A 13995-nucleotide genomic window follows, 5' to 3' on the forward strand; every position below is an offset into this window, starting at 1 on the left:
TACGCCTTTGTTGTGAGACTGAAGCATTGACCATTTAAATATTTTATGTGCCAGTGAAATATAAACTGATTATTGAATATTATAATAGTGAGGTGTATTTTCTAAATGTTTAGTCATCCATTGCTCCCCTTTTCCACTGTGATTATGTAGTGTTCTTCATTTCACTGCCATCCATCCATTCAGCTGTCCCTCACCCACAGCTGCTGCAGCACCTGAGCCAGTCCTTGGTAAGTAAACAACATATCTGTGGCTACTGCACACCTGTCCAGCATGCTCATACCTTTACTGTGACACTGACAGTTGTCGCCCTTCTCCCCCAGCCCTCATGCATGCTGCATTCTCCTCTCTACCACACTCCAAAAGTTGTAGAGGAGGTAAAACTCTAAAGACCCAGTAATGTGCACATTTTGCCTGCTGAGGTAGGAACAGCATAAAAATATAAACTAAATATGACTTAAGCACATGAGATACATAATTAAAGCAGCTCATAGTTATCTATGAATGTGGCCATTCGTATTATCAGACATTCATACATTTTACACAAGATAAATAAAAAACAAAAAGTTATTCTTGTAATGAAAGTATGTCAAATGAAATCAGATGTGAAAATGTGAATATAATAATGCACTTCTAAACATACACTGGCAGCTGTTGCATTTGCAGTAGAATCCAGGACTGCAGATCCTGCTATAGTGAGCTAAGTCCACAAGATGGAGACAAAAAACAACAACAGAAAAAGGAATGACCGTCCTAACCTGTCCTTGCTGCTTCTTGTCCGCTGTAGGACCTGAGGACAGTGAATACTTTAACCTGTTTATACCAACCTGTTTATAGCATGTATGTTTTCATTTGGCCATATACCATGAGGTTGACCTTGCCCATTTGGATGTGCTCACATGGAAAGTACAGTGTGTCAGAAATGACATGTCATTGGATAAACTGCTGATTTTTACTCCGACTGCAATGACCTTGTGTCTGTAAAAATGGTTTTAAATTGCAGCGGTTTGAAGGTTGTTTCATGTTTTCTTCAGAACACAGGTAATTAAGGATTTTGTTAAATTCATTGACAGTTGCAATGGCAAATAAAGTTTGTTGCATGTTGCATTAACTTTCCCATTGTTTTTCACATTTTCCCTCTTAATTTTACAAATATTTACACTGTACCATGCATGTGTGTTTGTGTAGGTGAGCGACCCCACATAAATAGAAGACAAATCCAGTTTGGTGCCACTCACAGCCCTTCTGTAGTAAGTACTTTGGGAACAAACGTAGTAATGATGCACTAAATCATAAGTGATACTGAACAGGCTGCACTCTTTGCTTTTAATTTGATAATCAGTGAAACAACTGTCAGCGCTGGCCTTTAAAACGCACAGATTTAAATGTACCTGTAACAAGTATAACATGTACATGTAATGTTTTATATGCTGTGCTTCCTTACTAAAACATATACATTAAGTGTGGGACTGATGTGTGCTCTAAGGCCCCAGTGTTGTCATGCAGGGGCCCCAGCACATCACAATGTGCTGCTGGATTGCAGCTCCTGATTCGATCCCCTTGCACTGGGAGCCCACTGCTTCCTGGCTATTTATGGCAGATGCCCCTCTATTGAGGCCGCTCTCTTCAGCCCATACATGGTTGCTGTGCGATGAGGTTACCATGCCGATTTTGGCCCACACTCCCCAAACCCTTTGGAAGCAGTGCTGTGTCACCTCTCACTGTCAGTCGAAGCTTTTTCAGACTGGGGTCCTAAACCTGGTTCACGACAACGGATGTTTAGGAGCCGTAATCTTGACTTTTGGAATAGTCTGAAGAACCACTTACAGAAGGAGTATTGGTCGGTACTAGCACCGCTCTTGTGTAGTTTTTTGTTAGTGTTAGTTTCTCTCCTCCTTTCACCTCAGCCCCCTCGCCTTCACCCTTCTCCTGCATACCCCACTCCCTCTCATTCTCTTCCTCTCCCTTCTCCTCTTGCTCGGCTGTTCCTGGACTGATTTATTTGGCCGGTGCAGCACAGCTTGTGGGAAAGCACCAGGCTATATTTGTCAGCTGCTGAGGTTGGACCTGCTTCATGGTGGACGATTTTAGATCCTGTGTTTGGGTTTACCTGCTCACACCTGCAACTCCTGCTTCTACAGCATCTGCTTTGCCCTGAATAAGGAACTAGTCAGACCGTTTGGTGGTTTTGTGTCCCTGAATTCTGCAGTCAGGATAAATGGGCTTCACCTTTGAAATGTTTCTTTCAGTCCTAAATTCTTGGATCTAAACCGCTGTGAGTATTGTTTTCTCATTCCTAGAATAAAGCCATTCATACTTTGATATATATTAGGTCAACAAATAAATAGGTGATTATTTTATGCAGAATCTGTAGCTTGGTGCTTAGTTGCAGATTGTACAGATGCAATATAACTTGTGATAGCATAAGAGTAAGTGTTTAACAGCTCAGAAGCTTCACAAGGTGCATCTGCCATGAGGCTCCAAGTAAATAAATGTTAATCTCATTGTATGTTAATTTCATTTTGTTTTTCTTATCTAATTTCTGAGTGAAATCCTTAGTTTGTAAACCACTGGACAGAGTTTAAAGCACTTGCAAAGTCTGTTAAAACACAAGCACCATGACTTGTTCTCACAGAGACAAAATCAGAATCTCATATTTGCAAATACCTTAGTGATTCAGTCATATTACCGTCTAAAGTTTTTCCAAGTTTGGGAAAGTCGTTCATTGTAAGTCATTATTATATTTGCCAAACTACTCAGTACCTGAAGTGAACTTTGCTGAGCACTAAATTCAGCACTACTTGTGTCCAGTTTAAAATTTCTCCTCTGCAGGACTGAATGTAGCGTCCCAGCCGAGCCTGCTGCTTGTTGCTTTGTGCTGTCTCAAGTAACCACATGGGTATTAGCATTCCAAGCCTGAGATTATGGCTGTATGGTGGTATGTGTGTGCAGCTGATCTGTCATCTCTGTGTTTGGCTGGTGTGTTGTTCCCGCACTGGACAGGTGTCATTTCTCCACAATTTTGTTTTTATAGACTGTGTGTGTGGGGGAGAGCGTGTGACTACACGGCAGTTGCTTAGTGCTCCGCACCTGCTGCACCCATCAGCATGATCTGACAGGTTTACTGGCCAGCCACATGCTTGACCCTCCGCCACTGGATTCTGTTCATCTTGATATAAAAATATGGACTTGCACAAACCTCCAAGTAGACACGTTTGTATTATCGCTCAGCAGTGGTTAGAGCTGCCGGATTGAACTGAGAAAAAGCAGCCCAATCACAACCCTAACCCACCCAATCGTCACAGAAGTCACCCTCTTTTTTGCCTCTGTTCTTCTGCTCTATCGGTAGAATTAGGCAGACTCAAAGTCATGGTTACAATACTATAATAAAAGCTATAATAAACAAAATGATCTTATTTTGGTCATTGTGTGCCCACTGAGCTAACAAACTGCAAACTCCACACAGAAAAGCCCCAGTGTCAAACAGGATTCAAACCCAGAACATTCTCGTTGTGAGGCGACAGTGTTGCCCACTGCATCACCGTGAAGTGATTCTTTGTTAAAATAGGTTGACATTAAAAAGGCACTAATGCCTTGATAAGTCTTGGTTGAACTTTTGTCCAGAAAATTCAACTAAAGGCTTCTCTATAAATTAATTTCAGTTTGTTTCACCCTTAAAAAACAATCACATATTCTTTTGCTTCTCACATCAGGCAGTGCTGAACTATATGAACAGTCTTGGAGACGGTAGCAACAGACTGTCACAGCTGTAAGAATAAGTGGCTTGTAAATGAAAGGGCAAAGATTCAATTCTCAGAACAGTGAAGTGTCCTGGTGATGTAGTGCAGCAATTATATTAACAACAGCTCCAAATCTTTGCGGGATCAGCATTATCTTTTACACTCTTTCAACATGCTCCTGCTCCGGTTCAGTGGACAAACTGTTACGACCAAACTGACCCCAGCTCTTGGGGTTTATATTTATCTCCAGCAGGTATGTAACCTGTTTAATATCCAGTCATCACTGGAGCTTGTACTCAGCACCGTCTCTGACTGTCCCTGCTGTCACCAGCAGCACCCTGTGTATCAGAAAGCAGAAAACTGTCCACAAGCTCCTCCTTGCCTGCTGACATGATGAGCTCCTTCTGAAAGCATGAACACTGTGTGGGTCACATCTGTCATCAGTCACAAATAATGGCCATCCCTCTGCTCAAGGATGTTCAGAATTATTTATGCACCATACAGATCTAATGATTTCATTATGGGACTTCTCAGTGGATTAGAAATCCAGTCAAATCAGATTTCAGAAGAACAAGTACAAGAAAGACAGTGTGAACGCCATATAAACACACATATAATAAGAAACTATAAAATGATCTCAAACAAAGTGTCTAATAAACAAATAACTGTGAGGGTAAATGCATGGTTTGGTCAGTTTACACATTTAGTAAGCAGACTTGATAGTGTTACTTCTACCATGAAATGAAAAATACTCGCTATAGATATAAATATACATACAGTACATACTGAAATGCTCACCACTATAAATTTGTAACTGTGTTACGCATTGGTTTTTCCATAAATTTACATTATTGTTGATCTGATTAATGATGACGAAATGAGGTTTAAAGGTCCGATTTTTCTTTTAGGATTTGTTTTGGCCAGTACTTGGCATTCCCATGAATAGCTGGACAACTAATGTTTCAGGTACATACTGTGATATGGGTTATAATTTGAGCTGTTGCTTATATTGCATATCAGCTGCTCTCTTCCATCTTAACGTTCTGTGTTCTTTTAGTAGAGAAGCTGCAGAAATGGCCTCTGCAATAACACAGACATACAACAGCTAACTACATATTTTATCAAAATGAACATGTGCATTTATTAGATTTTTTTGTCTGGTCTTGATTTACCTCATCATGTTACATAATGTGAAGATGTTCCTGGAAGATGTAGCTTTAAGAAAGGGCAGCCAAATCCTCAAGTAACCATCTCTGGCTTCAAATCCTGATCTTTCTCCTCCTTCGTTTTCTCTGACTCTGTCTCTGTCTGGCTTTCCGTCCCCTCCCTCTCTCGTGCTCTAACAGTTGCAGAACTTCTTAAAAGCCTCCTCTCAACACTGGGCACTGTGCTCACCGACCTCCATATAAGAGCACATCAGGCAGATTTCTGTGCTGAGTGTCAGGCTGCATTGATGGAAGGCAGCAGAGAGGAACGCAGACCTGGATCTGAGAAGGGAATGCCAGAGTAAATGTTTAAGGAAGGAGGAGGAGGGATGAGGGTTTCTGCTTTGCTGCCTCAGGGCTCTCACTTGACCCATGTGCATGAGAATGAATTTTAGAGCATGTATTTCTTCTGCATATGTGTTTAGATTAGTGTGTGTCATTGAATATTAGTGCAATTGTACAAACTAACCTAAACAAAAACATGTTTGTCCTAATAAAGGCTGGCCAACGTGGAGCATATAGTCTGCCTCTTCTTAAAGGGTCTTTAGGTGCTCTGCCAGATTTCTTTTTAGTTAAAAGTCTAGTGAGACTCAAAACTAACTCACAACATAAACCACATTTACTTCTATTTTGCCCCTCCCATTCCCAAAGCTACAGCAATGAACTGTGCAGAGGTAGTGTAAGCTGAGTAATGTTAGCTGAGTAATGTGTCACTACAGTCGAACTGTTTGGTTACTGCTTTTTGAAATTTACTCCCAAATTAAAGTGAGATTAACTCAGTACAAAAGTACCATCATGACCAGGCAAGGCCACTAATGTTATTAAAACAGCACATCTGAACCATCCATCCATCCATTATCTATACCTGCTTATTCCTAACCAGGGTCCCAGGGATCTGCTGGAGCCTATCCCAGCTCTCTTTGGGTGAAAGGCAGGGGTCCACCCTGGACTGGTCACATCTGAACCATTTAGCTTCTTTTAACACTCTCCATGTCAAAACGCCAAACTGATGCTAACCCTGATTTTTGCTCTTTCTTTGACCCACTACGTGGAAAAGAACACTGCCTCTTTACTCTGGCAGCCAGCGTTTCCCCCTTCTAGCTGCAGAGAGCTCCTCCATGGCTGGCTGTTGGAAATGACTATTTGCAATTTGGAAACACTTCTTGTAACGATGGCTAGGTGGCGGACAGGGATAATTTACCGACAACACAGTGGAGAGAAGCTGGAATAAGAAGTGTCATGGAAAGTGATAGTGTAACTGAGAGACATCATGTCCTTGACTTATCAGACAATGCGGAAAACCTTAGTTACTGCACCTTTAAGTAATCGTCAACATTGCACGAATGTTGACGATTGAACTTTTCATAAATTTTAAAAATCACATGGAGTCTGATGAGAATATACAATTAGGGGTGAACATACCATCTGGAAAATTTCAAACAAAGTCACAGTGTTGATTTAAATAATGTGATTGTAGTGAACCATTATTACAACTAACTGAGTGATTATTAGTAAAGTTACTGCCAAAATACTTGGCACCCAACTTTCCCAACTTTATCTGCCTCATAAACATATCAAACTAGATCTGGAAAACAGACTTATTAAAGTCAGACAAGTATTTTTTGGAAGGAAGAGGTACCTCCAGCTTTCACATGTCCACACACCTCAAAACAAATGGTGCAAGAGTGAAGTAAATCATATGTCCATTCTCATGTCTTTTAGCAAGACTCATATCATCAAAAATCTTTATGGTCAGAGAATATGTTCTAAAAAATTGTTTGTGATTTATCCTGATCGAACGCAGTCAAGTTCACTGATGTGAGTCTCTTCCTCTTAACACATGTTTACCATTTAGTATTTGTTCTTAAATTTACTGTGAGAGAACAAAAAGTCCAATGCACAGCAGCAGATTGTGGCATAGTGTACATCACATGAAGCATCAGGTTTAGTGACGTTCAGGCAGATACAGCAAATCATATGGAAGTGTCAAATCAACATGCTCCACAGTGCTGCTGAGCTTCACAGCTTTTGGTTTGATTTACTCAGAGATATTTTGATGTTGAGTCACACAGGGAGTTTTATTTGTGTGTGTGACTGGTTTGTGCAGCGATTCATTTATTTCACATTGCTGTTCGTCTTCGACCCAACAGCACAGGAGACGTTTAATGTCCTAGATGGTTGCTTCATCGTGGAGCGTCTTGTAGCAGTGGTAACTTGTCAGGGTCAGGAAACAGCTTTTTGTTTGACCTAGCTGAGGGGCTGAGTGTTAATTATGGACACAGCAATAAACAGGCTGAAGTCTTTTTAGTGATGTGATTTATGTACACACAACTCTTGGCAGTACTTCTGAGAAGTAAACTAGTCATGTTTTTAAAATTCAACTCCTGTATTCTCATTGTATCGTTAGTTTTATTCATGTTTTTTGTTTTCTCTCCTTCTTTTGAGCATGAGCTGTTTTGAATTAGAGTCAAGATCTTCAGTATTCTGCATTTTCATTTACAATACAAGAAGAAACACAAACTCAGTCATATATAAGAATGGAAAAAATACAATGAAATTTGACTCTGAAAGGGACATAAAAACATCCCAGAGCTGATCATTTTCAGGGCAGTCCGGAGGTTTGTAACCCAGAGCTCAGTTCAGTTGGACCAACTTAGTCTGCTTCAGTTTAGTCACTTGGATGGTTTTGATTATTTTTTATGTGGTTTACTTCTACGAAAAGCCGTATGAATGACATGTGGCCTGTTTTGATGTTGTAAACTGGCGTGGAACTGATTAGACAGAGTGACTGATGGAGGACGTATCATGTTTGTTTCTGCGGATGTTTACATAGCAGTTGGTGCTGAAAGGTGGAGTCAACAGCAAAATAAACAGGGAAAAAACGGAGCGATGGAAGTGAAGAAAAAGAGAGAAAGATAGTCATTTATACTAAATGATCATCTGAAATTCAGTGTAGAAGAGAGAAAAAGAGAGGAAGAGTGAGATAGATGGTGAAGATGACAAATCTAGGGATTGAAAAGGAGAAGGAGTGGGAAAGAAAACAAGGCAGTGCAGGCGTCCTCTGGTAAACACAGGCCGGCTGGCTGACAGGGTGACCTCTCTCTGAAGCAGCCACTCACAACACATGTTGCCTTATTAGGGGCGTCTACAGTGAGAGAGGCAGACTAGGGGTATGGGAGGGGAGATTGTGTGTGAAAGGGTGAGATAAAGCATCACACAGAGGAGGTGAGTGTGCAGGCACGCTAGGACAGAGTCCAAAGGTGTGTGACGAGAGTCAGTGAGCTGGGTTTTTATTATGAGGTCACTTCTCCAGTGCAGTTCAGATATATTTTAGATTAGAATTACCTCATCGGTCAAGCTTAACACACTGTAATTGTATAGTATTGTACTGATGTTTTCAAGTATAGGAGCTTTAATGGGAGGAAGAGGTGTAAATATGTTGCATCCATGTTTATTATATATTTTTGATGCCTGCAGTTTATAAACTAAACTGCTAATATATCTCTGGTTCCCATTTCAGATAAAAAAATGTGTGAATGTGTGGATAGAGAGAAATACTGACATATTTTTGACATTGGGTGGTTTCAGGGGATTACATTTATATAAACACTGAAGTCAAAGATCACGAGCAGCAACACAATCCAAGTAAAAACGTGTAATTACTTTAGATTTTTAAAAAACTGTCATTTTAAGAATTATGCTTCTAATAAAACAATACAACCCACATGCTTGCTTTGGTAAATGTGTCCCTTATGGGTGATGCACACATTTTGGTGCAAGCCTTGGAAAGGTCAGTGCAGCCATAAAGACAATTTATTGTATTATACTTACATACTCAAGTCAAGCTGTCTTTTCCAGTGTGTGCAGCGTACCACATTAAACCATTCAGACATTATTGCACAACTTCTTTCATTTTGGACTAAACGTGCTCTTTAAAGCTTGTCAGATGCCTGTGTGGGTGTGTACATGTGTACTGAAGCTTAGCACTCTAGCTGCTTTAACTTCTTTTTTAGACAGTGTCATTAACAGTAGAATAGGCCACATTACTGTGCACCCTCTGGCTTCCATTGTCTTTGTGATTCAAGGTCAGTGTTTAATTTTTTTGCAGCTGGTGTCACAGTCTGCGTGTTAAGATTGAAAAGTTAGGAACAACAAGGACTGGAGAAATGGACTGATGAGCTGTAATCAAGAGTAGATGCCCCAAGAAGGTTTCTTTTTCTGTTTTCTCCCGTTGTATTTAGGTTCCTTGCACTAAAGGATCAGCGTGCAAAAGTGATCAGTGATCACAAGAGACCATGCTCTATTTTCTTCTCTGTCTCACAAACCCTGACGTGATGAGGTGATGACTTGTGGGTTTTAGATTTAGCCTGCACCCTTTCTGTGGGATTATGTCTGTACTTAGGGGTTCGGGTCAACTGGGGACAAAGGCAGAGTCTGTGTGAAATTTCTTACCTGTATGTACAGTTCGATTGTTACAAATTATGATACACAGATGAAACAACAGAGATCCGTCTCTATATACTTTTTAACAGTGGTAAATCTAAAGAATGCATTATATGAATGCTGCACTCCATATGACAGCCTAATGAGCCCTCTTTAGTTATTGAACTGGTTTCAAGACCAGGTCTCCAGTAAAAGCCTTACAACCGTAATGAATCATACAAACCAGCAGTACACAGAATTGTTGGACTCCAGATACATTTAAAAATAGAAATATTACACTACCTGATAACATCACACTATTAATACAACTTCTGTCTTAAGTTGTTGGAGTTTTGTTGGCTCCTGGCCATCTCGGCTGAAGCCAGACTTGATGTGTGTGTGTTATAAGAATACCATCTGACTTCCAGTAGGCCTGAACCCCATACCACCCCCTGCAGCCCTGCAGGCACCCTCCTCCAATCCTGTTTGAGAGTTTTTGTCATCATGGCTAATTTCTGCTTGTAATCTGATTAGGGCTCTGAGCAGCTTTAGCACCCTGCTGTCTCTCTCTCTCTTTCTCTCTCTCTTGCTCATCTCTCTTGCGTGCACACACTCAGCCATGCACATCCACACACACACACACACACACACACACTGTATGACAGCCAGTCCGTGTAGGCTGTAGCTTCCTGTGAAGCAGGGCAGTCACTCTCTCGTGGCTGTGTTCTTGTCCGTGTGTGTGGTTGTGTCACCACCTTCATCCCTGCCTGTCTGCTTGCCGGTAGCAGCCTTTCACTCCTGGTGTCCACTGCTGTCACCACTGCTGTGACCAGAGGGGAGTCTGGCAGCGAGCAATTAATCTCTTCTTCTTAACCATGTTTCGAAACCCATGGATCTGTAGTTACCAGATGAACCATGTGCAGCCCTGTGGCCAAGGTAAGGCCTAAAGAAGGGGGAGTCTTGGTCTGGTTATGGGATGACCACTGGAATATCCTTGTCTCTGCAGAGTGCTTTGGGCACTAGGCTAATGCAATTTAGCACCTTAGTGAAGTCAAGGACAGTTTGGTTTGGTTTGAATACAGGCTGCTTTAAATGAATCTAGTGTGTGTTCTGGTGGTCATAGAGCATTTTACTAGACTCATTTAGTGTTGTACTGTCCACGGGTGGGTGCTGCTTTGTGCTATCTTGTGCCGTATGCTTTTTCCCGTTGCCATTTGTCGGATGTTTTACCTGCTTTACGAACACCATGTGACGTATCATTGCCTGCTGAGGTCTTTCCACACGTTATGTGCTAGTGAGGGCCCGGTTCACTCAGGCAGTCTATTTTGCACCTGAATATTTATAGAAAATCTCTCTCCTCATCATGTTCACTTTGGGACTGTCAGCCTTGAGTTTGTGCTGCTTGTCTTGTTGACAACCTGTAGATGTTTCCAAGGGAAGCCAGACTGACTTTTTCACAAGGGGCTTTCCATCAGAGAAGGCAGACTTAGATAAACAGACAGATACTTGTATGTAGACTTCTACAAGATTCCCACTGGCTTTGAAAATCTTGAGTAGTTTGAGAACAAATCACACTTTAAAGGTTATGACCTTTATCAGTTTTAGGTGAGAAAATAGAGTACCAAAGTTACCACAGCCATATGTTCTCCTAGGATCAGTGTGTTGCGTCCTTAGAACGAGCACATTGCAGCAGCAGTTAGAAAACCCAGATTTCTAGCCTCTCTGATGTATATTTCTAACTTGTAGATGAAAACATACCCATCAATTTCATCAAGTTACTGAGACCCCTGAACTTTTACATCAGACATGAATCTTGCCACATCTATCCTGTCTGTTCTGCCAAAACCTCAACACTGTATTGCCACACAGACGTTGGTGGCCAAAATAAGTTGTAAGAGTTGTTCAGGAGGCATCTGGAGCAGTAACATAATCTGCCTCCTATACTGGGATACAACTTTACAACAGGCTGCTGCTGCTGCTGCTGTGACATGAGAGTGACAGGGTCAGCTATCATCTGGAAACTTTCTAAGTAATGTTTTTCTGACAACTGACTCATAATGAGAATGGAAATTTCCTGTCAGAATGAATCGGCTCATTGCAGCTCATTGTATATAAACCTTTTATCTTCCTTTCATTAGCTTTATATCCTGATTTTAAAATACCACAAGAACAAATCACTTAGTCGAATAGCTATTAAATAATTGAAGAAGGTTAAAAATGGCATAAAATGGTGTCTCATCATTAAAATGTGAGTTGATTTTGCTAAAGCTTGTTTTATAGACACCATCGAGTGTCATTAGGCTGTACAGTTTTATACTGGTAGCCTGAGTGGGACTCAGGTGGACTGTTTTGCTGAAATGACCATGAAATAAGTTTCAGGAGGTCCAGTTTGAGTGACACATCCATGGTTTAAATCCTTGTCAGACTCCAAAACCCTGCACTGCGGTTTCTAATACACTGGGACAGGATTATACAGCTGTGGAAGGCATCAGAACTCTTGATGGTTTGCATGCTCAGAAGCAGAATTGCTCCATTGATGTTGCAAATTATTCTACCAGGAATGTGTGTTGGAACATATTTGGTTGGCCATGCTGAACCAGGGTAATCTTTCTGCTTAATGATCTTGCTTTTTTTTTTGCCAGAGCCTGCTTATTGTAGCAACTAATTGTTTTTAATGACATGAATGAGTGACAGTGATTACATTCAGTGCTAATGTCGGTCCGAACATGGCCTCTTTTCTCTACGAACAGAAAACAAGGTTAACAAGGTTAATGCTTCTCTAGTAAAGGTATTTTATGGTGCTTGTTCTCCTGTTAAACATGACATTTTGTCTTAACAGATGTGTTACGTTAGTTTGTGTTAATGTTTAAATCAATGACATAATATATCACACTGTACTTCCAAATACTACAACTACACCCATTACTCCCAGCATGTGTACACATCATTTCTTTGTAGTTCAAGGCCTTCTCCCCTTTTTTTCTTTGTAGGATTTGAATCTAAAGCTCCTGCCAAACTTTGCAGCTCAGCCTCGTTTCCAACAGACGCCTTAAGGTGAGGAAGGAAAAGGTCTTTATATTGTTTGCAATCAAAACACAAAGACATGTCACGTGGTAGAGTTCAAAGACAAAAAGTGGAGGTACATAAATGGCGTAGCATTTCTGAGAGCACATTTCATTTTTCCCGTTTTCCTTTTTCACCAAGATGGGTATAATTAAGGATATTTACTGACGTGCTTTAGCTTGTCATGCTCAGTAAGCACTAAAAGTTGAACATGCCTGGTACAGCTTCTCTTTAGACATTTTTTTGTTCACATGGTATTATTGCTGTAATACCTCGTTTAGTCGTACTTGGCACTGAGCGCTCTTTGGCTTTAGTTTACAGCGGTTCCTCTGGTTGTTCAACATTGGAGCTGTAGCTGTAATTTAGCATTAGGACTAGCTTGAGATTTCTATATGTAAGTGATTGTGAAGTCTTTACAAAAAAAGGTGAGTTCATTCATCCCATCTTGTGTGACCTTCTGATGCTGACATGTAAAGACATTAAGAGAAGCCAGTGATTGACTGTTTCCACTTGGAGCAGAACCAGGACTTGTTGACCTAGTTCTTAAGCTGTATCCTGTTGGAAGTGACACCAGCTGAGCGTCATCTTTACCTCCTATCACCTCTTTAAAAGGCAGAGTTGTGAAGTTGTGAAAACCTAGAATATAGTCTAAAGACAAACAGTATTTCTTGCATTGTGAATGAGGTTTATTCAGTCATAGTTTTGCCATTCTGTAATTTCAATATCACCACTTTTAAAGCACTAAATTATCCTCCTATAGCTCACATTTTAAGGAAAATGGTGAAATGAATATGATATATCAACAAGGTCAAATGTACTTCTTTCATTACATTTTTTTGTGTGTGTTAATATGAAATTTGCATTACATTTAATTTTTCTGACTTTGCCTTCTCATTCAGTTTTCAGAGTGACCTCTCCTTTGGTGACAAGTCCGCCTTGATCAAGAGTGTTTCAGATACAGATGCTAGACTTCTGGCTGCCCTTCCTAAGGGTGTGCATCAGTTTTAATACCTCATTAAAATAAATAGCTTGTTGTTTTTTATATTTCTGTGATGCTCAATTTAGATTTTCTGTTCAAACAACCAGTTTCAGAGTTGAAGAAATACTTCGAGGGAGAAGTCACAAACGATTTAGAAATGAACAGGTATCAGAGCTCACAACATTATAGTTTCATTTGAATATTTTGAAAAAAGATATGTTTATCCTAATAGCTGCCCGCTTTTGCCCTGTTGTCTCTGACAGGAAGGAGAGGATAGCCCGGCGCCTTGAGGGGATTGAAAATGACGTTCCTCCGACTCTGGTGCCCGGTGGTTTGGTCGCCAACAGAATGCTGGAGGAGGATCCACCACGGTACACCCGAGCCTCAGACCCCTGTGAGCCTTGTGTGATGGGTAAGCATGGCACGATGCACTGCAAAAATATATGACGCTGCATGGACTCATCTTGAAATAACAGTAAATATTCAACCGTAGTCATTATATGTAAACCATGTCATTTGTTATGTTGAAAATTAGTTGGTCAATTTATTTGACCTATTTCAAATTGCTCAGAAACGTTGCAGTCTTGAG

At 40.7% G+C, this 13995-nt stretch overlaps 1 protein-coding gene across 16 annotated transcripts in view; it reads left to right on the top strand.

The window, feature by feature from the left end:
* Positions 1–13995, top strand: part of svilb (supervillin b) — a 45480-nt gene that overhangs the window by 1009 nt on the left and 30476 nt on the right. For 5 of the 16 annotated variants that reach the window (XM_026313140.1, XM_026313141.1, XM_026313138.1 and 2 more), the window contains exons 1-5: positions 10240–10300; positions 12355–12418; positions 13327–13418; positions 13514–13571; positions 13670–13818. In XM_026313140.1, coding sequence (XP_026168925.1) covers positions 10240–10300; positions 12355–12418; positions 13327–13418; positions 13514–13571; positions 13670–13818 — 424 coding nt within the window. Of the gene's footprint in view, positions 1–150; positions 228–1185; positions 1248–1684; positions 2273–4645; positions 4704–5204; positions 5244–9960; positions 10301–12143; positions 12153–12354; positions 12419–13326; positions 13419–13513; positions 13572–13669; positions 13819–13995 lie in introns of those variants that run through there. The other 11 variants (XM_026313133.1, XM_026313134.1, XM_026313145.1 and 8 more) reach the window with 10 other exon arrangements.

Source organism: Mastacembelus armatus, chromosome 17 (assembly GCF_900324485.2).
Source record: "Mastacembelus armatus chromosome 17, fMasArm1.2, whole genome shotgun sequence".
Lineage (NCBI taxonomy): Eukaryota > Metazoa > Chordata > Actinopteri > Synbranchiformes > Mastacembelidae > Mastacembelus > Mastacembelus armatus.